The sequence below is a fragment of the Scyliorhinus canicula genome, chromosome 10 (genome assembly GCF_902713615.1).
Source record: "Scyliorhinus canicula chromosome 10, sScyCan1.1, whole genome shotgun sequence".
In the NCBI taxonomy this organism is placed as follows: domain Eukaryota; kingdom Metazoa; phylum Chordata; class Chondrichthyes; order Carcharhiniformes; family Scyliorhinidae; genus Scyliorhinus; species Scyliorhinus canicula.
The window spans coordinates 105,603,468-105,630,181 of NC_052155.1; the positions used below are offsets into that span (position 1 = coordinate 105,603,468).

The 26,714-nt window shown below is 47.6% G+C and overlaps 1 protein-coding gene across 1 annotated transcript in view; it reads right to left on the reverse strand.

Annotated features, from left to right (window-relative positions):
• The window catches only part of armc1 (armadillo repeat containing 1), a 50,472-nt gene that overhangs the window by 19,389 nt on the left and 4,369 nt on the right, over positions 1-26,714 (reverse strand). The window contains exons 3-4 of the mRNA XM_038809487.1: positions 20,857-20,948; positions 14,649-14,838 (exon numbers count right to left, since the gene is read on the reverse strand). Of these exons, the coding sequence (XP_038665415.1) occupies positions 14,649-14,838; positions 20,857-20,948 (282 nt within the window). The remainder of the gene's footprint in view (positions 1-14,648; positions 14,839-20,856; positions 20,949-26,714) is intronic.

Genomic DNA, 26,714 nt, shown 5'->3' on the forward strand with positions numbered 1-26,714 from the left:
AGCACGCGGAGGAAACCCACGCAGACACGGGGAGAACGTGCAGACTCCGCACAGACAGTGAGCCAAGTCAGGAATCAAGACTGGGACCCTGGATCTGTGAAGCAACTGTGCTAAACACTGTGCTACCATGCTGGCCATTTTACCTCACCTCTTTCCGTTTAGAAAGTACTCTGTTTTATTAATATGATAAATTTTGTGAACAATGGCATGGGCAGCATGGTGGCATAGGAGGCTGCATGATGGCACAATGGTTAGCACTGCTGCCTCACAGCTCAGTGACCCAGGTTTGATTCTGGCCTTGGTGAGTGTGGAGTTTGCACATTTTCCCCATGTCAAAGATGTGCACATTAGTGGATTGGACATGCTAAATTGACCTAGTGTCCAGGGATGTGCAGGTTAAGCAACGGGGTTACAGAGTTTACGTGGATAGGGCAGGTTGTTCTTTCGGTGGGTTGGTGCAGACTTGATGGGCCGAATGTAGGGATTCTATGAACACTGAGATTTGTTTCCTAAACGCCTGCTAAAATAGAGCTGTATTTAAGCCATTTTATCACTTTTAGCGGAGTGAAGTGTAATTGCTGTTAATATAGACTTATTTGTGATGCGGGGACGCGACTCTAGATTGGCAGCTGCGTGTAAATTCCTGGCTCCTACTTTTATACACACAAGTATATCAAAATCAGAAGAGGTCAGTAGAAAATTACTAGCTTTTGTAAAGTTACATGCTAATTATTAAGCTTCCAGTACTTTGTTATTTCTTGCTAATTTGTGAAAAAATGAATAAATCGTTCTAGCAGAGGCCATTCATCCCATTGCACCCACACCAATTTGCTGCAAGGTATTCCATATTTTTCATCCTTTAAATTTTTTTCCAAAAATTCATTTACTTCTCTTACAACAGCTATTATGGAATCTGTTTCCATAACTTTCCCCATGCCCCAACATATCAAACATTTAAAAATCTGTTAGCCATACACACTTGCATTTGTATGTTAGGGACTCCCTTTTGGAGGCAAATGGAGGAATGACGGGTGGTCATCTGACTGTTGTGGATGCTGCCTGACACCAAACTTGGTTGTTAAAAGTTAAATGGGAGATGCAGGTTGTCTTACTGGGAAGGAGGTGCAAGATGTACACACTGTAGACAATGGAGCATTTGAGTTGAAAGTTTAGGAGATAGTTAATCAGTATTTCTACTTGGATACAAGGTGCGTGTGAGAATAGACTAAAACAGTTAGGGAGTTTAGAAGGGCGAGAGAGGATCTGATAAAATTCTCAGAGAATTAAACTGGGTAGATTCAGAAAGAATGCTCCCAATGGCAGGAGAGTCCAGAGCTCGGAGTCATAGACTGAGGTGAGAAGAAATTTCTTCATTCAGAGAGTGGTGAATCTGTGGAATTCACTACCACAGAATTCAGTTGAGACGAAAACAGTGTGTAATTTCAAGAAGGAATTAGATATAGTTCTTGGGGCTAAAGGGATTAAGGTATATGGGGCGGGTGGAAGGTGGGATCAGGGTATTGAACTTGATGATCAGCCATGATCATAATGAATGGTGGAGTAGGCTCGAAAGGCCGAATGTTTCTATGTATGATTGCTCGCAATTGCCAAGAGAGTTCAGGATAATTATTTTTACGCTGTGTTCAGGCACGCACTAATATTTATCTCCCTCAACTCAAGCAGCACCAATGACACAGCACAACCTCCTCTTCACGGATACCTGACCCATCTGCACCCATGCAGGAACCAATCACAGATTCTTGATAACCACCCTTAAAAAAAGAAAACAAAGACCCTTAAAAAAACAGGAACAAACAACGAAAATATGCAAGAACCCCAGTTGTAAAAAGGGAGTCACAAGTATATTAGGCAGTGCATCATATCCCCAGCTTCAGGCACAGTACAAAACCAACATCATTCCATACAATTAGTCAGAGAGGACCAGCAGCAACATGTTCAGATTATGATCAGTGGCGTCAACATCAACCAAGAAACAAACGAGAACCAGAACTACCAGGAGTGGATCACATGAAGAAGGATTAGGGCCCCACCGTGGGTCTGTATTTCCGAGGTACAAGCCCCCCCCCCCCCCAAAGACCTACAGCATACCCCAAAGCCAATCCTGCACCTCACACACCGGACGGATGCACGCACGCAAGACACCCACACGAGGAAAGGGCCCCAACAGTGTAGAGGCATGGCAAACAGTCTCACTCTTCAATAAATCAGTCAAGGATTGACCAAACCCACCTCGACGTATGCTGCCTCAATTCTTCCTATTCTAATAGATCACAAGGAAAAACACCCCTCCCGACCCCCCTCTCCCACAAAAACACGCAACCTCAAGGAAAAGCGAGAAGCAACCCAGTCCTCCGCAGGATACATTCTGCGGGCAGCACAGTGGCGCAGTGGTTAGCACTGCTGCCTCACAGTGGCAAGGAGTCGGGTTCGATTCTGGCCTCGGGTAACTGTCCGCGTGGAGTTTGCACTTTCTACATGTCTGCGTGGGTCTTGCCTCCATAACCGAAAAGATGTGCAGGGTACGTGGATTGGCCACGCCAAATTGCACTTAATTGGGGAAAAAAATAATTGGGTACTCTAAATTTAAAAAATATATACATAATCTGCCCAGGCCATTGAATTAGACAAGTACAGATTCTTAAATTCAAAATAACATATTATGGGCCACGGTTTAGAGAACACCAAAGTATATCATGGAGTTCACCTGACCCACAACTTTGAACAGATTTTGGTTATGGGGAGCACAAGGGCTCACTTTACAGGGGCGAAATTCTCTGCAGACCGTCGTAACGCCGATTTCCGGCGAGAAAAATCGGTGTAGATGACTCCGGCGTCGGGGCCTTCTTTTAGGCCGCTATTCTCCGTTCCCGGAGGGGCCAGCAGCTGACTGACGCGATAGGCGTCAGTTTCACCAGCTGCGGAAGTGGTGAGACCCGGCGTTTTGGGGGGGGGGGGGGGGGAGAGGAGGAGAGAGACAGCCTGCCGTTTGGGGGGGGGGGGGGGGAGGAGAGAGACAGACCGGCATTTTGGGGGGGGGGGGGGGGGGAGAAGGAGGAGAGACAGACCCGGCATTTTGGGGGGGGGGGAAGAGGAGGAGGAGAGAGACAGCTCGGCATTTTGGGGGGGGGGGGAGGGGGGGAGAGGAGAGACAGACCCGGCATTTTGGGGGGGGGGGGGGGGGGGGGAGGGGAGGAGGAGGAGAGAGACAGACCGGCATTTTGGAGGGGGGGGGGGGGGGGAGGAGAGAGACAGACCCGTGGTAGGGGGGTTTGCGGCGTTGAGTTGAGAGGAGAGGGGGGGGGGGGGGGGGTTTGCGGCGTTGAGTTGAGGGGGGGGGTTTGCGGCGTTGAGTTGAGGGGGGGGTTTGCGGCGTTGAGTTGAGGGGGGGGTTTGCGGCGTTGAGTTGAGGGGGGGTTGCTGTGTTGAGTTGAGAGAGGGGGGGCGGCGTTGGAGGGGGGTAGGGGTGGTGAAGGGGGTAGGGGTGGTGAGGGGGGGGTTGGGGTAGGGGCAGCGGCGTGCAGAGGAGGGGGGCGACGGATGCCCGGGGCCAACGCACCGTCGCCCCCCCCTCTGCACGCCGCTGCCCCTACCCCAACCCCCCTCCCCTCACCACCCCTACCCCCTTCACCACCCCTACCCCACTCCAACGCCGCACCCCCCCCCACTAACGTCGCACCCCCCCCCACTAACGCCGCACCCCCCCCCCACTAACGCCGCACCCCCCCCCCACTAACGCCGCACCCCCCCCCTAACGGAGGAAGGAAGGGGGGGGGAGGAGGAAGGAAGGGGGGGGAGGAGGAAGGAGGGGGGGAGGAAGGAAGGGGGGGAGGAGGAAGGAAGGGGGGGGAGGAGGAAGGAAGGGGGGGGAGGAGGAAGGAAGGGGGGAGGAGGAAGGAAGGGGGGGGAGGAAGGAGGGGGGGGAGGAAGGAAGGGGGGGAGGAGGAGAGAGGGGGGGGTGTGTGGGTACCGGCCTTCAGAGGGAGGAGAGAGGGGGGGGTGTGTGGGTACCGGCCTTCAGAGGGAGGGGGATGGGGTGTGGGTACCGCCGTTGAGGGGGGGGGGACCCGGCGTTGAAAGGGGGGGACCCGCCGTTGAGAGGGGGGGGGACCCGGCGTTGAGAGGGGGGGGACCCGGCGTTGAGAGGGGGGGGACCCGGCGTTGAGAGGGGGGGGACCCGGCGTTGAGAGGGGGGGGACCCGGCGTTGAGAGGGGGGGGACCCGGTGTTGAGAGGGGGGGGACCCGGCGTTGAGAGGGGGGGGACCCGGCGTTGAGAGGGGGGGGACCCGGCGTTGAGAGGGGGGGGACCCGGCGTTGAGAGGGGGGGTTGCGGCGATGAGGGGGGGTTGCGGCGTTGAGGGTGGGGGGTTGCGGCGTTGCGAGAGATGGGGGGGCGGCGTTGGAGGGGGGTAGGGGTGGTGCGGAGGGAGGTAGGGGTGGTGGGGAGGGGGGTAGGGGTGGTGGGGAGGGGGGTAGGGGCGTTGGAGGGAGGTAGGGGTGGTGAGGAGGGGGGTGGATGGGGTAGGGGACAGCGGCGTACAGAGGGGGGGGGGGCGACGGTGCGTTGGCCCCGGGCATCCGTCGCCCCCCCTCTCTGCATGTCGTTGCCCCCAAACCCCCCCCCCGATGCCGCAACCCACCCCCCCCGGTGCCGCAACCCCCCCCGATGCCGCAACCCCCCCCCCGATGCCCCCACCCCCCCCCCCCCGATGCCGCAACCCCCCCCCGATGCCGCAACCCCCCCCCCCCCGATGCCGCAACCCACCCCCCCCCCCCCCCGACACTGAACGGCGTCAACCATCATCAATGGTTGACGCCGTTTTAAAGCAACTGTGATTTTCGCCGACGTGACCCATGGCCACGTCGGCGGGACTTCGGCCCATCCGGGCCGGAGATTCGTGGAAACTAAAAAAAAAAATGAAATCCCGCCAGCTGTTTTCAGAGGCTGCCGGCGGGATTTGCACAGCGCCGGTTTTTGGGCCGGTCAGAGATTTAAAAACCCTGCGGGAGCGGGATTAACGCCGCTGCCAGCCGATTCTCCGACCCTGCGTGGGGTCGGAGAATTTCGCCCCAGATGTGAGGCAACAGAGATCCAAAGTATTTTTAAACAAAAACAATGTTTATTCTATGAATCCAGTTAACATTTTATAGACACACAGTAAACATCTTAGCAACTAACAACACTGCCAACCCTGATACCCCGCCAAAGATACAGTACTCTACAGGCAACCTTTAGTAACTTTCCAAACAACATCCAGAAGTCAAAGACCCTTTTTAACAAAGACAGTGGGTGGATTTCTCCCCCCCCCCCCCCCCCACCCCCACGCGGGGTGGGAGAATCGCCAGGTCGCCGAGCGTGTTCCGCCACGCCGCCCCAGCACCCGCACGCGATTCTCCCACCCTCCCCAAACCGGCGCGGCGAGATTCACAGCTGGCCGCTGGGAGAATCGCCGCTCGCCGTTTGTAATGGGCGAGCGGCGATTCTCCGGCCCGGATGGGCCGAGCGGACCTGCCCAACACGACAGGTTCCCGCCGGCGGCGTCCACACCTGGTCGCTGCCGGCGGTAACAGCACGGGAACGCTGGGGGACGGCCTGTGGGAGGGGGAGGGGTTTCTTACACCGGGTGGGGCCTGAAAAGTGGTTTGGCCCGCGATCGGCGCCCATCGATAGGCGGGCTGGTGTCTCTGAAGGAGGACCTCCTTTCCTCCGACGCCTCACAAGATCCATTCTTGCGGGGCGGCCGCTGGGAGGACGGCAACCGCGCATGACGTCATTTACGCGGCGCCAAGGCCCGGCACGCGTAAATGACGTGCCGCCGCTCCTAGCCCCCCGGGGGCAGGAGAATAGGGGGTTTGGAGCAGCCTCCGACGCCAGAGTGAAACACACCAGTTTTCACTCTGGCGTCGGGACTTAGTCTCCCGATGGGAGAATTGCGCCCAGTAGGTTGCATTCCTTACAGAAACAGGTATTACTTTAAAATCATCAAATGACCTGGAGACATTCTTTAGCATGCAAAGAGAGACCAAAATACACCTCCTTGGTTTGAATGCAGCTCTCCAACTGAAAACGAAACTAAAACTCAGCCAAAAACAGTAAAAAGCAGAGCCAGAGCCCAGCTCCACCCACACACGGACATCACTGCAGCCACTTGAGAAAAGGTCCCTTAAGGTCCCTCATGGCAGGCTGGTGCAAAAGATTAGATCACATGGGGTCAGGAGTGAACTAGCTGGATGGATCCAGAACTGGCTTGGCCAAAGAGAGTGGCAGTGGAAAGGTGTTTTTCAGAATGGAGGTCTGGAACTAGTGGTGTTCCGTAGGGATCAGTTCTGGGGCCTCTGCACTTTGTAAAACATGGGGCTGGTTTAGCTCAGTGGGCTAGACAGCTGCTTTGTAACACAGAAAAAGGCCAGCAGCGCGGGTTCAAGTCCTGTACCAGCTTACCCAGACGGGCTTTTCACAGTTACTTCATACTTGTGAGAATAAAAGATTATATATATATATATAAATAAATGACTTGGAAGAAAACATAGCAGATCTGATTAGCAAGTTTGTGGATGATACTAAGATTGCAGGAGTTGCAGATAGTGATAAAGACTATCAGAGAATACAACAGGATATAGACAGGTTGCAAAATTGGACAGAGAAATGGCAGATGGAATTTAACCCAGACAAATGCATTTTGGTAGATTCAATTCAGGTGGGAGCTATAAAATAAATGGCAGAACCATCAGGAGCATAGAGACACAGAGATCTATGTGTGCAGGTCCACAGATCCTTAAAAGTGGCAGCACAGGTGGAAATGGTGGTGAAGAAAGCATACAGCATGCTTGCCTTCAAAGACTGGGGTATCGAGTATAAAATCATAAAAAATGTTACAATTATACAGAACGTTCTTTAGGCCACATTTGGAATACTGTGTCCAATTCTTGTCACCGCACTACCAGAAGGACGTGGAGATTTTGGAGAGAGTACAGAAAAGGTTTACCAGAATGTTGCCTGGTATGGAGGCTATTAGCTATGATGAGAGATTGAATAAATTGGGATCGTTCTCCCTAGAGAGACAGAGGCTGAGGGGCGACCTGATACAAGTTTATAAAATTATTTGGGGTATAGATAGGGTGAACAGTTGGAGGCTTTTTCCAAGAGCAGAAATGACAATTACAAGGGGGCACAGGTTCAAGGTAAGGGGGGAAATGTTCAGAGGAGATGTGCGGGGCAAGTTTTTTAACACAGGGGTGGTGGTGGCCCGGAATGCACAGCCAAATTAGGTGGTTGAGGCAGATACGATAGCGACCTTTTAAGACTCATCAGGATAGGCACACGAACAGACGGGGTATAGGAGGATACAGGCGGCTGGTCTAGATAGGATACGTGATCGGCGCAGACTTGAGGGCCGAAGGGCCTGTTCCTGTGCTGTATTCTTTGATCGGCCACCTCCAACCCCCTATGACGACCATAGAGAACAGGATAATATAGAGACAGTGGTTGGGAGACCCAACTGACCCAGACCTGCCATGGCCACCGCTCAATTCCTCCTATTCTAATAACTGGAAGACTGGATACATGGAGCTCCGTTGAACCGGTTATATCCAGCGTCCAGATCAAGATTACTAAAGCATGCAGCCAATTTTCAAACTCAAATCGGGAACTTGCCTCCCACTTCTTGCTGGGGGCCGGGCTCACAGACACTCTCTATCCAGCCCCTACATCTTGAACCAGTCAGGATCGACAAGATATTATGCAGCAGGGTCTCAACAAATCGAAGGTGGGTCCTTACTAGGGAAAGTTCCCTATCAAATACAAAGATTCTATCTTTCACCCCCACCATTCTCCCAAGGATACCTCGCAGTCCTTCAAAGTGAACTCCAAAGACTTGCACCACAGAGCCGAGATCCTCATCTACAACAACATTCTCAATGGCGGCCATCATCCCGATGCACACAGCATCACTGGGGCGAAGGCCCTCTCACCAACTATGCCACTGCAAGTTGGGCCCCGGCCAACTCCAACCATCACAGTCAAACAAGGATTCTTTATGATTTAACTCGGCTCTTCATTGCAAAACTCCAATCAGGATCATCCAGGGACGCATATCCCAAAACAAAACAAAGACAAATCTGAAATGTGCACTAGGATAAAATAAAGGACGAGCAAAGCCAGAACTCGGTAAAACGCAACAGCCCCTATACTCACATACGTGACCCCCTCATGTCAGCGATTTTCACTGATTAAAAGTATAAAGAGAGACCCTTTAAAGTCTTTAATCAATTAGTTTATTTGATTTACTCAAGAGTAAAAAAAAAAGAGACTTGCAGCTTTCCTTTGATAGTTCAGAATGGTGAGTGAAGGACTATAAAGGATAGCAAAGCTGACATCTTAAATTCCGGCTCAAAGAAGCCGCTGTCCTTGCATATGCGGCAATTCATTGGAATAGTCGGTAACAAAAGGGGTATGGAGAGAGATTTCTGGATTAAGGAGGAGGCAGACATTTGTAAATATTGCATTCAATAAAGAAATCTAGTATTAAAAAAATACAATATTGGTTTCCTGCATCACCATTTGGCTTCAGAATGAATGAACACTTGGACTGGTTCTTGGAGAATTAAGAATCATAGAATTTACAGTGCAGAAGGAGGCCATTAGGCACATCGAGTCTGCACCGGCCCTTGGAAAGGGCACCCTTTTTAAGCCCACAGGTCCACCTGATCCGCATAACCCAGTAACCCCAAGTAACCTTTTTGGACGCTAAGGGTAATTTAACATGGCCAATCCACCTAACTTGCACATGTTTGGACTGTGGGAGGAAACCGCAGCACTCGGAGGAAACCCACGCAGACACGGGGAGAACGTGCAGACTCCGCACAGACAGTGACCCAAGCCAGGAATTGAACCTGGGACCCTGGAGCTGTGAAGTAACTGTGCTAACCACTGTGCTACCGTGCCACCCACAAAGTGTACACTGAAGGAATAGAGGCAAGTATAGGCAAAGCAAGGACAAAAGTCGATAAAGAATGAAAGAGAAAAAGAACGAGATTTTATTTTAAGAATAGATGTCAGAATGCATTGTTTCCTTGGCCAGTATCCAATACAAGTATTGAAAGGAGTTGAGGGGAAGAGTTTTCTCCCTCACATTGCACCCACATCCTGCTCGACCTCCCAAACGTACCCGTTTTTATGTCCAATCTTGGAAAAATGCATCTCCCAATTCATTTACAATTGAACTTTGAAAATTAAAAATTACATCTGTCTAGCTGTTAACGCTCCATTCACCATGACATTCCTGCAGCTACCCATCTGCTCAACCACACCCTCACTTTTGATGTCTTATGTCCCAATACCACTATTACTAACACATCTGCTCTGACCACAACCTCTAACACAGGTATGGCCCATAGTGCCATTCTTTTAGTCAAAGGGACACAGTGTCGAAGTGATGTCACGGGCAACAGTTTTAGTTATTCACCGTCAGATCTGGCTGGACCACATTAAGCAACATCACATCATGCAGATCTCCTCTGTTAAAACGGCTTATTATTCCGGAATCATCTGGGGATGCAAAAATAACGCACAGCTTTTTTTTCTCTGTTGCAAACTGTCTTTGTAAACTCCTCTTCCCAGTATCCTCTACCATCGCCACCAACAAGTGCAAGGAACTCATCGATTTTCTTGCCAATAAGATTCAATCAGCTACCTTTGCTGCTTCCCTTCCTTTCTCCAAATCAACAGAGCTAAGTTTAAGTAACATCCTGACCTAGCATTTCTCTAACTTCTCTTCCATCTACCCTCATGGCCAGTCTGAGGTCACCTTGTCCTGGAGATCCATCTCTTCCATTCAAAGCTATTCCCATCAAACTGCTGATATTCTTGAAGGTTCTCACTATTCAGGTACTGCCCCTCTCATTTTCAAATCCATCAATCACCCCCTCGCCTGAAAATGAAACCCTCGACACCTTTGCAACTATCATCCCATCCCAAACCTCCCTTTCCTTTCCTATGTCCTTGATTGTTTTGTCACCCAAGTCCATGCCCATCGTTCCTGAAATTCCATGTTTGAATCGCTTAAGTCAGGTTCCTGGGCCTGTCGCAATAAAAAAGACTGCTCTTGGCAAAAATCACAAACCATGAAAAATATAAACTATTCCACCTGCTTCTTCAATCCCTCCACAAGTCACTACATTTTCAGATTGCCTTTACAACATCAAATACCGGGTGATCAGAAATTTCCTAAATCTAAACATTGGGAAGGCCAAAGACACCATCGTCAATGCGTGCCGCAAAATCCATACTGTAGCAACCAACTTCATCACTTGCCCAGGCAACTGTTTGACCTGGATCAGACGGTTCACAACCGTGGAGTCATATCTGTCCAAGTGGAGCTTCCTATCATATATTTGTGCCATCACAATACCGTCCATTTCCACCTCCATAACATTCCCCAACTTTGGCCCTGTAGAAACTCACATTTATATCTTTTTAAACCCCATGTCTTGATTATTCCAATTCAAGGCTGGCCACCCACAGTTCACCCTCTAAACTCTTTTTAAAATTTAGAGTACCCAATTCATTTTTCCAATTAAGGGGCAATTTAGCATGGTCAATCCACCTGGCCTGCACATCTTTGGGTTGTGGGGACGAGACCCACGCAAACACGGGGAGAATGTGCAAACTCCACAAGGACAGTGACCCAGAGCCAGGATCGAACCCGGGACCTCGGCGCAGAGAGGCAGCAGGGCTAACCCACAGCGCCACCGTGCTGCCCTCCACCCTCTGTAAACTTGAGATCATCCAAAACTCTGTTGCGTGCATTCTAGCTCACACCAGTCCCGTTCACTCATTATCCCTGTGCTCACTGAGACTAACACTTTAGTTAAGTACAGATCAGCATTAAAACGTCAAAGAAAATGTCATCAAAGCCGGGTCAATCACCTGATATTAGGTGACTGAGTTTTGCTGCACATACATTTTTCCTGTTTAAATCAACACAAGCACATTATTTTTTTAATGTATGAAATTCAAAAGTAAATTTTTAATCACAGGAAGGAGCTGTTACTGAGTGGTTTCAGAAACAGCACAAATAGTTGAAACTTGTACATGCCAAGATTTTTGGTGTTAAGATCAGTGTAAATCAATCATTTCCAAATTTCATGGGACAAAAGCGGCGCAATGCCCCTCTTATGCTGTAGCTACACCAAAACATTGCTAAACAGAAGAGTCTTTTGTAATTTTGACTTGTATGCAGAAAGTAAGGAGGCATGGGATAGTGGGAAATTTGGCCAGTTGGATAACGAACTGGCTAACCGATAGAAATCAGAGAGTGGTGGTGGATGGCAAATATTCAGCCTGGAGCCCAGTTACCAGTGGCATACCGCAGGGATCAGTTCTGGGTCCTCTGCTGTTTGTGATTTTCATTAATGACTTGGATGAGGGAGTTGAAGGGTGGGTCAGTAAATTTAACAGATGATACGAAGATTGGTGGAGTTGTGGATAGTGAGGAGGGCTATCGTCGACTGCAAAGAGACATAGATAGGATGCAGAGAGATCTTGAGGTCTATGTTCATAGATCTTTGAAAGTTGCCACTCAAGTGGATAGAGCTGTGAAGAAGGACTATGGTGTGCTAGCGTTCATTAGCAGAGGGATTGAATTTAAGAGCCGTGAGGTGATGATGCAGCTGGACAAAACCTTGGTAAGGCCACATTTGGAGTACTGTGTGCAGTTCTGGTCACCTCATTTTAGGAAGGATGTGGAAGCTTTGGAAAAGGTGCAAAGGAGATTTACCAGGATGTTATCTGGAATGGAGAGTAGGTCTTATGGAGGAAAGGTTGAGGGTGCTAGGCCTTTTCTCATTAGAACGGAGAAGGGTGAGGGACGACATGATAGAGGTTTATAAGATGATCAGGGGGATAGATAGAGTAGACAGACGTTTTCCCCGGGTAGAACAAACCATTACAAGGGGACATAAGTTTAAGGTGAATGGTGGAAGATATTGGGGGGATGTCAGAGGTAGGTTCTTTACCCAGAGAGTAGTGGGGGCATGGAATGCACTGCCTGCGGAAGTAGTTGAGTCGGAAACATTAGGGACCTTCAAGCGGCTATTGGATAGTTACATGGATTATGGTAGAATAATGGAGTGTAGATTAATTTGTTCTTAAGGGCAGCGGTAGCATTGTGGATAGCACAATTGCTTCACAGCTCCAGGGTCCCAGGTTCGATTTCGGCTTGGGTCACTGTCTTGGGTCACATCCTCCCCATGTGTGCGTGGGTTCCCTCCGGGTGCTCCGGTTTCCTCCCACAGTCCAAAGATATGCAGATTGGGTGGATTGGCCATGATAAATTGCCCTTAGTGTCCAAAATTCTATGATCTATGATTAACCTAGGACAAACGTTCGGCACAACATCGTGGGCCGAAGGGCCTGTTGTGTGCTGTATTTCTCTATGTTCTATATTCCCCCCATAAACAATTTGGTATAATGCTCTATGGACATGCTTTATACATATATTTTAGGTAGACAGATACGCTTTGATTATAACTTGCCAATCACCGAAGACAGATGCATTAGCCTAATGTAAATTGAGAAAACCTAAATGGTTTTGAGTTCCATTTAACAAAAAGAATTTAGAGTGCCCAATTCTTTCTTTTTTCCAATTAAGGGGCAATTTAGCGTGGCCAATCAACTGCCCTGCACATCTTTGGGTTGTAGGGGTGAGACCCACGCAGACAAGGGAAGAATGTGAAAATCCCACAGACAGTGACCTGGGGCCAGGATCAAACCCAGGTCCTCAGCACTGTGAGGTATCAGTGCTAATAACTGCGCCACCATGCCCCCCTGGTTTTGAGCTCCAATTGCATGATTCTTTCTTAACCCATCTATTAAAGGTTGTGCTCCTCTTGTCCTGATATTCATGAATGATTCAAACACCCAGAAAATAGATGTGATTGTACTTGTGAGGGCATAGTGACCAGATAGAATCATGGCCTGGTTACAGCATAGGAAATCATTCAGCCCATCGTATGCAAGAGAAATTCAGTTAATCCCACTCCCCACCCTTTCCCCAGATCCTGCTCATTTTTCTCATTAGACATCAACCTTTTGAAAGCCACAATTGAATCTGCCTCCACCACAGTCCCAAACTGTGCATTACAGATCCTAATCATGCCCTCTTGTCGCCATTGGTTTTTGTGGCATTCACCTTAAATTGGTGCCCCCTGTCTCACGATCCTTTCACCAATGCAGAAAATTTCTCTCTACCTGCTTGTGTAGGCCATTATTGATTTTGAACACCTTAATCAAATCTCTTCTCAACCTGCCATTGCCTAAGGAAAATAGCCTCTGGTTCTCCAATCTATCCACATAACTGATGTCCCTCATCCCTGGAACCATTCTCGGAAATCCTTTCAACGCCCTCTCTAAAGCAAAATGATGTTTTGGAATCTAGGATACAGATAAACCACAAACCAAGTGCTGATTCTACAGCAATAAAAAAGGTCTCATTTCATATACATGTGAATGCATAATTTAAGCAAATTAACTGGGGGATGGTTGTTCAATACCTCAGGAGCTCAAGTGGAATTTTTCAAGGATTAACTTGGAGCAAACATAATTTTGAGTTTACAACTTTAAATCCTGCAGGGAAAACTGGATGGAGTTCATAAGAATTAATGTTTTCTATAGCTACATGTAAAAAAGGTGATGAAAGGGCATCACGGTGGCACAGTGGTTAGCATTACTGCCTACAGCGCTGAGGACCCAGGTTCGAATCCCAGCCCTGGGTCCCTATCCGTGTGGAGTTTGCACATTCTCCCAGTGTCTGCGTGGGTTTCACCCCCACAACCCAAAGATGTGCATGATAGGTGGATTGGCCACGCTAAATTGCCCCATAATTGGAAAAAATAATTGGGTCCTCTACATTTTTAAAAAAAGGTGATCAATTGCAAAGCGTGACTTTAAGTATTGCAGTAGATGCAAAATATATCAGTAAGAGGTTCCTTCAGTTCTTCAAACATGAGAGATGGGGGCGGGGAGCGAAGAGTTTTGAAGAGCGGTCAGGCACAGGACAGTAAAAATATGATTGGTTACAAGGGGAGACTTGAGCAATTCACTTCCCAGAGTTAACCCAGTGGAAATTAGTGACTTTGATATAAGTGAGATAGTACTTCTAGATAGGTTAATAGGTAAACTTTCAAGATAACAAATGAGTAAATATCAGTCATCATGGATTCAGAAGGGAGCAATTTAGTTGCATTCACTTTAGGGACAGAAGTAAAACCATCACTTAGGTTTCCAGCAGTTCAAGAGTCCTGCTTGTTTATTTACTGTTGATAACCACAACCACTTTGTCATGTAAAACCTGAACTAATAAAGGGGTCCAGTTTTCCATTCTCATACATGAACAAAGCCACACAAACAATGCCGAGACTTGTTGCATGATTAGTACTTGAGGCGACTTTGCACAGTCACAGCGCAAGTTTTAAAATAAATTTTACAAAACAATTAAAATTGAATAATGCTCATTGCCCTGACAAAATATTACTACCTACACCCATGGAAAACTCTTCACAGCTGAAAAATGTATTCCCAAACCTCAATTAAAAATAAAAGGAAATAGTTTACATGGATAGGATTTCTTACCGCATCATCCAAACCATCTATCTGCAGAGTTACTGTTTTTGCACGTTTGTTAGTGCTTCCCAAAAAAAACTGTGGCTTGCGCCTATGGGAGTTGTGATCATTTGTATAGCCAGAATCTTCGCTGCTTGATGTCTGCAAAATTTCATACACTTCATTTGCCAAAAACTTAGTTTCACCAGGCGTTGTTGTTCTGAAAAGTAATTATATGAAAAGTCAAATCTTTTGAATGAATTTAAAACAAGTTTAGAAAAGTCAGATACTGTTAACATACTAGTGACCTTCCTTTAAGCATAAGAGGCTGGGATATTCATTGATGATTGCAGTGTTCAGTGCTATTCACAACGCCTCAGATACTGAAGCAATCCAGGGTCACATGCAGTAAGATCTAGATCGCATTTAGGCTTGGCTGATCAGTGGCAAGTGACATTTGCGCCACATATGCCAGACAACCGCTATCTTCAACAAGAGAGAATCTAACCATCTTTCCTTGACATCCAATGGTTTTACCACCACTGAATCCCCCACCAAAATTACAATTGACCAGAAACGGAATTTGACCAGCTATATAAATGTTGTGGCTACAATAACAGGGCAATGGCTAGTAACTCACATCCTGACTCCCCAAAGCCTGTCCAAGGTACAAATCACGAGTGTGATGGAATATTATCCACTTGCCTGGATGTACACAGCTTAACAACTCAAGAAGCTCGACATTATTCTGGACAAAGCAGCCCACTTGATTACCCCATCCACCACCTTCAATTAATTCACCACTTGCACACACTGGCAACAGTATATACCATCTACAAGAGGCACTCAGGCTCCTTTGACAGCACCTTCTAAATTTGCAATTTCTATCACCTTGAAGGACCAGGGCAGCAGATGCACGGGAACACAATTTATAGCCATTCCTTCACTGTCACTGGGTCATAATCCTAGAACTGACTCCCTAACAGCAATGTGGGTATACCTACCCCACCTATACTGCGGCAGATCAAGGCAGTGGCTTACTACCAACACTTCATAGGTAATGAAAATGCTGGTCTAGTCAGAAGTGTCCATGTCTCATGAAAGAATAAAATCCTAGAAGGGTAATGGCAAACTCATGGGAACACCACCACCTGCAAGTTCTCCTTTGCATTCCATCCCGATTTGGAATTACATTGTGGTTACTTCAGTCACTGGGACAAAATCCTGAAACTCCATTACAACATTGTGAGTGTACTTAGACCAGATGGACTGTAACTGTTCAAGGGGGTGGCTCACCAACCCTTTCTAAAGAAGAGGTAGGAATTAGCAATAGTTGCCAGTGCAGTCATCCCAAAAACAAGTTTTTAAAAAATGAAATCTATTGCATATTAAAATTGGTATGTGGGGTAGCATAATCCATTAAACACTCTTACATAAATTACTGCTATAAATATATTATAAAACCATCAACATTCACCTGGCTTCCGGTTGCGGTGATGCGGAGCTAAGCCGCACGTTCGGTAGCTCCCGCTATTTTCGGTCTTTTGGGCTCTTTTAAGGGCCCGTAACGGTGCTGGTTGGACTTTTCCCCGTATGGGAACACTTCCACTAAGATTATCTGCAGGTGGATGGACTGGACCAGGAGCGGAGCGGTCAAAAAATCGGCTTTGGAGCAGAGAAAGGTGCGAAGCAGGAAAAGCAAGATGGCGGCGGGCGGGGAACCGGCAGCAGTGGGCGCAGGAGCAGCAGGAGCTGCTCCATCGCTGCTTCAGAGGGCTGAATGCCGAGATTCTGGAACCGTTTAAGGCCTCGCTGGACAAGCTCACGGCGACTCAGGCGGCTCAGGGTGCGGAGATCCGAGAGCTACGGCAGAAGGCCTCGGAGAGCAAGGATGAACTCCTGGGCCTGGTAGTGAAGGTGGAGTCGCACGAGGCACTCCACAAGAAGTGGTTAGCGAGGATGGAGCAGATGGAGAACTGCTCCCGTCGGAAAAACCTGCAGATTCTGGGCCTCCCGGAGGGGCTGGAAGGTTCAGATTTGGGGGCCTATGTGGCTATGATGCTGAACTCGCTATTGGGCGTGGGGTCGTTCCAGGGACCCTTGGAGCTGGAGGGTGCCCATAGAGTGCTGCTGAGGAAACCCAGGCCAAACGAGCCGCCTCGGGCTATGCTGGTCCGTTTCCACCGCTTCGTCGAACCTGAGTGTGTGCTGAGATGGGCGAAGGAGAGAAGTAGTAAGTGGGAGAACGCGGAGATCAGGATCTATCAGGACTGGAGTGCGGAGGTGGCAAAGAGAAGGGCTGGTTTTAATCGGACGAAGGCAGTGCTTCACAAGAAGGGAGAGAAGTTTGGCCTGTTGTAGCCGGCACCCTCTGGGTCACGTATAAAGACCGCCAGCTCTATTTCGACTCTCTGGAGGAGGCCTGGGCTTTTGTCCAGGCAGAGAAGCTGGACTCGAATTGAGGACTGGGGGCTGGCGAATGATGTACGTGGACCGGAGGCCTTGTCCTCCTTTTGCTTTTAATGATGGTATTTGATGATGCCTTTTTGCTGTTCTGCTTTTTCGATTTTTGGGACTGTTATTTGTTTACTTGGGTGCTTTTTTTGTTCTTTTTTCACGGGTGGAGGGTTGGGGAGCGGTTTCACGGTCCGGTTGGGTCATGTGCCCGTCTTTTCCCGCGCTGGGTCGGGGTTCGGGATGGAGCAGTAGGCAGGGCCGGCATTGCGTGGGGGGGGGGGGGGTGCTTTGTTGCATCGGGGGGGGAGGGGTGTCGTTGGGATGGCGACAGCAGCCGGGGTCAGCAGGAGTCGGCTGACTTACGGAAGTACAATGGAGGGGGTTACGCAGCTAGTTTTGGGGGGGGGGGGGGGGGGGGGAATACCGGGTTGCTGCTGCAGGGGCCGAAGGGGAACTGCTGGTGATGGGGGTCCGCCACCGTGGGGAACGGGCCTGGGGAGTTCTGCGGGCACGTGGAGAGCCGAGGGAGAGCTATGGCTGACCGGCGCAGAGGGAGGGGGAAGGCCCCCCCCCAGATTTGGCTGGTCACGTGGAATGTGAGGGGGCTGAATGGACCGGTCAAGCGGTCCCGGGTCCTGGCGCATCTGAAGGGGCTGGGTGCGGACGTGGCCATGTTTCAGGAGACGCACCTTAAGGTGGTGGACCAGGTGAGACTGAGACGAGGTTGGGTTGGACAGGTATTTCACTCGGGGCTAGATGCGAAGAATCGAGGGGTGGCAATTTTAGTTGGCAAGAGCTCGTCATTTGTGGCGTCGAGTGTGGTGGCGGACAGTGCAGGGAGATACGTAATCGTGAGTGGTAGGCTTCAAGGGGAACGGGTGGTTCTGGTTAATGTGTACGCCCCCAACTTGGACGATGCGGGCTTCATGCGGCGAATGCTGAGCTGAATCCCAGACCTGGAGATGGGCGGCTTGATCTTGGGAGGGGATTTTAACACCGTGTTGGACCCAGCCCTGGATCGTTCGAGGTCAAGGACGGGCAAGAGGCCGGCGGCGGCCTCAGTGCTGAGGGGGTTCATGGATCAGATGGGAGGGGTAGACCCTTGGAGGTTTTTGAGGCCGGGGGGTAGGGAGCTTTCCTTTTTCTCCCATGTCCACAAGGCTTATTCCCGGATTGACTTTTTTGTCCTCAGCAGGGCTAATCTCGAGAGTGGTGGGGGCGGAGTATTCGGCGATAGCCATATCTGACCATGCCCCGCACTCGGTGGACCTGGAGTTGGGGGAGGGGAAGGATCAGCGCTCGCTGTGGAGGTTAGATGTGGGGCTGCTGGCAGAGGAGGAGGTATGTGGGCGGGTCCGTAGGAGCATAGAGGGGTATTTGGAAGCCAACGACAACAGGGAGGTGCAAGTTTTGGTGGTCTGGGAAGTGCTGAAGGCGGTGGTTAGAGGGGAGCTGATATCAATTCGGGCGCACAGGGAGAGGGGAGAGGGCTGAGAGGGAGAGGTTGGTGGAATAAATGGTACGGGTGGACAGGAGGTATGCGGATGTCCCGGAGGAGGGGCTTTTGAGGAAGCGTCGCAGTCTCCAAGCGGAGTTCGACATACTGACCACCCGAAAGGCGAAGGCGCAGTGGAGGAGGGCGCAGGGGGCGGTGTATGAGTACGGGGAGAAGGCAAGCCGGATGCTGGCCCACCACTCCGGAAGCGGGAGGCAGCGAGAGAGATAGGGGGAGCCACAGATGCAGGAGGAAACCTGGTGCGGAGTGGTAGGGCTATTAATGGGGTGTTCAGATCCTTTTATGAGGGGCTGTACCGGTCGGTGCCCCCTAGGAGGTGGGCGGGATGGACCGCTTTCTGGATAAACTGGAGTTCCCAAGAGTGGAGGATGAGCGGGTGGAGGGTCTGGGGGCCCCAATCTAGGTGGAGGAGCTGATGGAGGCGCTGGGGAGCATGCAGACCGGGAAAGCACCGGGGCCTGATGGGTTCCCGGTGGCGTTTTACAAGAAATTCTCAGATCTGCTGTGCCTGCTGCTTGTGAGGACCCTGAATGAGGCAAGGGCGGGGGGGGGGGGGGGGGGGGGGGGGGGGGGGGGGGGGGGGGGGGGGGGGGGGGGGGGGGGGGGGGGGGCTTTGTCCCCAACAATGTGTAGAGCAATAATCTGACTAATCCTGAAGCGGGATAAGGACCCCCTCCAATGTGGGTCTTATAGGCCAATCTCGTTCCTCAACGTGGATGCAAAGTTGTTGGCCAAGATACTGTCCAGGAGGGTGGAAGATGTGGTCCCGATGGTCATACACGAGGACCAAACGGGGTTTGTGAAGGGGAGACAGTTAGGGATCTGTTAAGGGGGGTTGTTTTGGCGACTGTTTGTCTGCTACTTTTTTACTTTTTGTATTGTTATTAATTTATTGCTTTGTATGGGGGGGGGGGGGGGGGGGGGTGGGAGGTGTTTTCCTGTTTATTTTTATACTCTGTTTATTTTACTGTTGGGAGAAAATTTGTTGTTGAAAAATTTGAATAAAAATTATTTTTTAAAAAACATTTACCTGCAATGTGTGGTGTTTCAATGTCAAAACAGTCATGGATTCCCCATAACTTGATGAATTACTCATGGCGTTACACAATATCTCCTAATCAATATTGAGTATATGATATTGGTAATTTATGCTCAAGAGTGCAAGTTTGGTCATCAAACGATGCACTACTCACCTCTGAGGAGTAAAAGGACACCAAAATCCAAAAGATTTTTTAAACAATATTTTTATTTTCCTCCTTTTTCACAATTTTTCTCCCGAATTTACACCCACCAACAACAAATATCTCAAACCCCATAACAATAACAACGACCCCATTCACCCACCATGCCCAGACATCAGCCCGCATGTTAACATAAACAAATGACAAAAAAGGAATCAGGGATTACCCATAGCCATCTTTAACATACATAGCCCCCCTCCCCCTCAACCCACCCACCCACCCATCCCCCCCCCAACTAATGTTTGATGTTATCCAGTTCTTGAAAGTGCATAATAAATAGTGCCCATGAATTGTAGAACCCCTCCGATCTTCCCCTCAGTTCGAACTTAACCTTCTCAAGAGTCAAGTATTCCAACAGGTCCCCTCGCCACGCCAGGGCACAGGGTGGAGAGGCCGCTCTCCATCCCAACAGGATCCGCCTTCGGGCGATCAACGAGGCGAAGGCTATAATATCTGCCTCCGCACCAGTTTCCAACCCTGGCTGGTCCGACACCCCGAATATGGCTTCCTGGGGACCCGGGTCCAGTTTCACATGCACCACTTTGGAAATTACCCTAAACACCTCCTTCCAGTACTCCCCAAGCTTTGGACAGGATCAAAACATATGAATGTGATTAGTGGGCCCCCCCCAGCAACGTTCACACACATCTTCTACCCCTTCAAAGAATCGGCTCATCCTCGCCCTCATGAGGTGTGCCCTCTACACCACCTTCAGCTATATCAGCCCCAACCTCGCACACGAGGTGGAGGCATTAACTCTCCGGAGCACCTCACACCAGACCCCCTCCTCTATAACCTCTCCCAGCTCTTGCTCCCACTTTGCTTTGATCCCCTCCAGTGATGCCTTATCTTTTTCCAACATAGCAATCCAAAAGATTTTCATGGGAACACAAGAAATCAGATCCTTAATAAGTCTATTCAAAAAGCTCCTTTGAAAAAGGTCAAGAATGGATGGAATCTTTAATATAAAAGGAAGGAAGATGCAGTTCTCAGCTTTAAAACATACAGAGTAATACAGACTTACTTCTGGATCACATTTTGTAAGCTCAGCATCATGCCTAGTTCACTTTTCATTTTCTCTCTGCTGGAACGACATTCTGCCAGGTAGCGTAGAGCCTGAGGTGCAGAAGTGGAAAAAAATAACATAGCTGCATTAGTCATCACTGACAATAGGAAAAACAACATTTGACAATAACTGAGGAATCCAATTAGGAGAACATAAATGGTATCATTTCTTTCTGCACAACTTTGCTCCATAAAATTAGTATATTTGTTTTATTCATTTTATTTTTTTACAAGTTCGGGGGGGTTTTATTCATTTAATTTTTATTTTTTTCATTTATTTTATTCATTTTTTTTTACAAGATCGGGGGGGGGGTTTATTTGATAAAATTTTACAGGAAAAAAATGCAGAACCATGGACGGATGGAAACTCCAAACTTTCCGACACAGGAAGGCTTCACCTTCATCCAACAGGTTCCATTGGAGGAGCGTGTATGAGGGCCAAAGGGACCCAAAGCCATTTCCTCCATTCTTATCAGCAGCAAAGAAGGTAAGAGAAAATGGTGGGTCGCTCAGGTCGGCCGCGTTGGTCCCGAAGGTCGGCCGCATTGGTAAAAATGGGTCCCCGGGAAAAAAGTTTGAAGAAAACTGTTTTAGACTACCAAAATTACTACAGCGCATGTGAAAAACAGAGCAACTCACTCCAGAGTTGCTGACAAGATCAGAAATTAGAGCAGTTTTGAGTTTACCACAATCCAAATAATGTACATATCAGATTAAATAGCAATCACATCATAATCAGCACAGTAAGAAGTCTTACAACATCAGTTTAAAATCCAACATGTTTGTTTCGAATCACTAGGTGAAGGAACCGGAGGAAGATGCAGTGCTCCGAAACCTAGTGATTCGAAACAAACCTGTTGGACTTTAACCTGGGATCATAATAGTTCTGAATGTGGACTTTGGCATCTATACTTCTAAGTTGTTAGAAATATCACAGTTATCTGACTAATCTCTGTACTCACAAGCAATATGGATGGAATTCTACTCAGGAGGTAGGTCAGGATTTTTAATAAGCCTTTCCATGCTGCAGGATAATCACAACCTATAGTCAAACTAGAGTGTGGCATATTTCTCAATGTTAATGAACCACGATAACGGATTTATCTACCTTCTCATGGAATAAAATTAGTCAGTTACAGATGCAAAGCAATCTTGAAAAGAACAAAAACTAACCTTGTCAAAATTGTGATTTACCTCAAGAGTTTTAAAGTAGTCACAACTATTTGGGTTTCATGTTTATACAATTTATGCAGAGGAAGCATTTAAGGGATAGGCTGGCTTATCAGCTAAATAGCAGAATCATCCAAACCACAATTTTAGATAAACAACTTTGCAATAAATCAACTGAAATACCTTAAAGATTCCTACTTGCAAGAGCAGATTTAATAGTGAAGTAAAGTTTGCTATTCTCATCATGTCTGTCTGCCACAATAGAATGTGATGTGATTACAGTTCGCCCTGACAGTACAGTGCAATGATTCTATGCTGTACCACAGTAAAGTATTTCATCTCCATTTTCATCATGTGAACTTCCCTGTTTTCTGCCTCTTTACATTTTATTTCAACAAATTTATTTGATGCTTCCAATATATTTTGCTGTACACATGCACTCCTAAATATTGTGGAGATTACAGTAGAGATCAAATTGTGCTTCATTCCTAATATGGATAGTTTGAGATTTTTTTCTTCATTGTGTAATGTTGCAAATTTTGACAGAACGGCCAACCATTTTGCTGATGAAATGCAATTTACGGCATCTGTTAGACTACCAAGAATGGAAATATTTATATTAGCGTGCATATGGTCTATCTGTCATGCATTTAGATTTGCTACACTTTTGTTCATTGCTTGTCCTGTTGTTGACAAGAGTTTGCATCCTTTTCAATTGCAACTGTGTGGGGATTTATTTTGTGTTCCATTCTATTGTTCTCCATCCCATTACGTGATAGCACAGAAATTCATGTAAATATGAAAGAACAGTGACAAGAAAAATGTAATTAAATTATTTATTTAGAATTCAATTGAGGTGGTCAGACAATATAGATGAGCTGAAAGCAAATTGCTGCGGACGCTGAAATCTGAAATAAAACAGAAAATGTCAGATAATCGCAACAGGCCTGACAGTTAGTGGAGAAAGAATGGAGCTAATATTTTGCAGAAGGATGATTGTTTGTCATTCAGACTCGAATCGTTTGCTCCGTTCTCTCTCCACATACTGTCAGACTAGCTGAGATTATCCAGCATTTACTGTTTTTGTAATTTAGATGAGTTCCTGTTTATGTGCCTGATTTATTGATGGTGGATTTAGCATGACAAATGAGTTGTAATGGTGTGTAATTTCTGTATTGCAGCATTAGCCTCTTGGCCAGGTCATTATTGTAAAAGAGAATTGGTTCTCAATTCACTTACCTGGCTAAATAAAGGTTAATTAAATAAATCAATCATGACCAATTTGAGTGCCATTTCTAAATTTTAACTAATTCCTGGCACTGTAGAAGTTCTGAGATTCTTTGAAGTTTAGGGTGGCGGTGGTTGTAGCTGGGAAGAAATGGAAAATAAAGGAAATATATGCCTCCTCCCCTTTCTCCATAATATTCAAAATAATTAATATAATATTTTGTAAAATAGAAAATACACAATAAGAAAATATTTTGCAGGCACCTGGTATTTGAACAAGCAGATTTTGTTTTACTGTTCTGAGTCATGGGGCACTATCATGCAAAACAATTTTGCCACTATGTTTCTTTACCACATCAATAATTTAATTTTAATCACAGCACATTGCTCTGCCTTTTCCTGCTCAACTGAGCGCAGAGATGCTACCAGCTGGCGGTGGAGTCAATAGGAATCTTGCTCACCTGCATACTCTTATCTTGCTGCTTCACCCTCATATTAGTCTTTGGTCAAAGCACATATTTCATCTTACTCCTCTGCCATTAGTCACATAAGCAACTTAGTACAAAGGTATATAGAAAGAATTGGTACTTTGACAGCGTATCTAAAATTTCTTCTGTACCTGGTAAACTGAAATTGTTTACCAGCAAAATGTCATCTTTCTGTGAGTTAATCTTAGAAGTTCTTTAATTTAACTTTAACTTAAAGCTACAAGATATTTCAATTTTGGCTCAGTCCAAAACGGCTGACTCCTTATCCTGAGATTCTGTTCCCTAATTCTAGATGCTGCATGCAAGGAAACAGCCATTCAGCATAATACCATGTCCAGCCATTTGACAAATTGTATATGTTTCAATTAGATCACTATTCATTCTTCTAAGTGCCAGGAGAATATAGCATGTTCTACTCTAAAACTCGCCTCATAGGACAGTCCTCTCATATCAAGAACTATACCAGGAAGTGAACTTTTTGCATTGTAGCCACCTGGGGTGGCCACATCCCGACTCCAAAATGGATGCCCGCAAAGGTGCCCTTTCTGATGGAACCTGCACGATATTCGTTGCATGTTTGTTTGTGTTTGTCAAATGTTCTTTGTTTGCATTTAAACAGCCTTCCACAGCCCCACGCCAAATTTGTCCGCAGAAACCTATGAGAACTTGCCAGCAGGCTTATCAGCCGAAACCACTGAGAACTTGCCAGAGACGATCTCATAATTGCTCTTCCGATTCGACGGTAGAGGCATTACTGCAACCCACCACGATGACTACATTCTTGCCCGTTCTTGCCGGTTACTTAGGCAGTGGAGAAACGGCACTTACCCCCACCCCGACTCTGGACCCCCCCCTCTGGTCAGCTAAGCTCGGGTAGAGCACAGCCCGCCCTACCCGGGGATCCCATCCAATTCTTACCCGCCGCGGCCCATACGCACCTCATTTTGGCTCTTTTGTTTCAAAAGTTTTTGTTTTAAGGTAACCCTTCGGTTGCTTCCCCTCATGCTATTTACATCCTCAAACATTGGGATGGTAACCCGCACAGGCTGCAAGACGGCTCGCACTGTTTCAGTACTTTTCAAGAATGTCTGGTCCTGAAATTCGTTTTTTTTTTAAAATGAGGGAGTCACAGATGGTGACCAATTATAAAGGGTAATTGGCACTAAAGGACAGACAGACAAACACACGAGATCTTAATCAAGATAATAACAGATGTTATGCTTGTATTCACAGAATTCCAGAAGCTCCAGGACAAGAAGAGAAGAGAGAAGAGAAGATGAAGACGACCTCCATCTTTGTTGTAGGGATCATCGTATCCATTTGGTTGCGCGCGATCGCGAACCCCCTCACCCCCACCCCACAGGCCGTCAATGATTCACTCCCCCATAGTACACAGAGCCCAGTAGCAACCAACAGTAGCCCAACATGGTGTGATACATTTATCACATGGTATTCCCTTTCATATGTGGTCGAAGCACTTCTAGCATTGGCAATACTCTGCAGCATCGTGGAGACTATTGGCATGAAGAAATGGCGAAGGAGAGCCTACCGCTCTCGCACCCCGGTATACAGAATAAGATCCCCTATTTTCGGTTTCCACCAAGCCCCCGAACCCCTTGACATGGAATAAAGAACATTTGTTTTGTTTGTGCGTCTTCATTTGTAATTAAAGAAATGTGTTCATTTGTGACTAAAGGATTGTAAAACTCTGGGTTTGACTGCCAAACCAGAGGAAAATTTGAATGCTGCTATTTGTACAGTTAGGAAGTTAGTATGTTTTGAATGATTTAAGTGAGAGTAGTTTATTGAGGATAGTTAGAGGTTCCAGTTTTTTTGTTTTGTAATGCATGTCCTTAATGACATAGCGCCCCATAGGGTTTTGATGATGTGTATGTAAAATTGTTTAGTTAAAAATTTATTGCATAGTTAGGGTCAGATTAGAGTCTAATCATGAGTGCCCGCTGGGTCAGGGAATGAAGACATCGCAGTAATGTGATCCTTCACGCTTCGCGTTGAGGATCACAAGGAGGGAATGTAGCCACCTGGGGTGGCCACATCCCGACTCCAAAATGGATGCCCGCATAGAGTACAGGGAAAATTGGCCAGCTACAAGGAAAACAAGCAGGTGCAAGGTTTCCTGTGTGTTAAGATTTGCAGAACCCAGACAGAACCAAAACTAATAGCCATCTACATACTAATGAGCGATCCCCAGAAACAATCAGAAACATTGAATCAATCGGGACCAAACCAGACTCCCCGGCGCCAGCTAGGACAAAGTCAGGCCAACGGACACATAGGGCCCGCCCAACGATCAGGGAACAACTCCAGTATTGGAGAAAATCGATGAGAACGATTGGAACCTGGTCCAATTAATTGGGACCAAGTCCGGGGTCTGCCCAAAAGGGCGCGAAACCCCTGGGACCCATAAGATAGCGTCCCCAAGTTCAGTTCGCTCTCTTGGCAGCTCTTAAATAACTCTTGACCGTGGCTCTCAGCGAGGAGACACCTGCCTAGCAGCTGCATCAACCAAGTAAGTCTCAAGTCAACGCAAGCTACGAGATAGACGCTCCTAGCTACTATTCCGTACCAGTTTGAAGCCAGCAGAATCAGAACCGGACAAAGGCCATTGTTCTTCTGACCTGGTGGGTGGGCCACTCAAAGCTAAGTATAGGCTTTTAGTAGCAGTGATAGTTTAGTAATTAGAGTTTATGCATGAGTAGTGATTGACTGTGTGTATAATAAATGTGTATTGATTTGAAACTTACTAACTGGTGTTATTGAGTTATTGATCAGCTCTTGGCCTTGAACCTCATGGTGGTATCAGAAAGATACCTGGCGACTCTAGAGCAAAGGTTATTAAAACAGAGCAATTAAAGAGAAAGCATAACGAGCAACAGTATTCCTTCCAAAACAAGCATGTCATTCCTTAGGT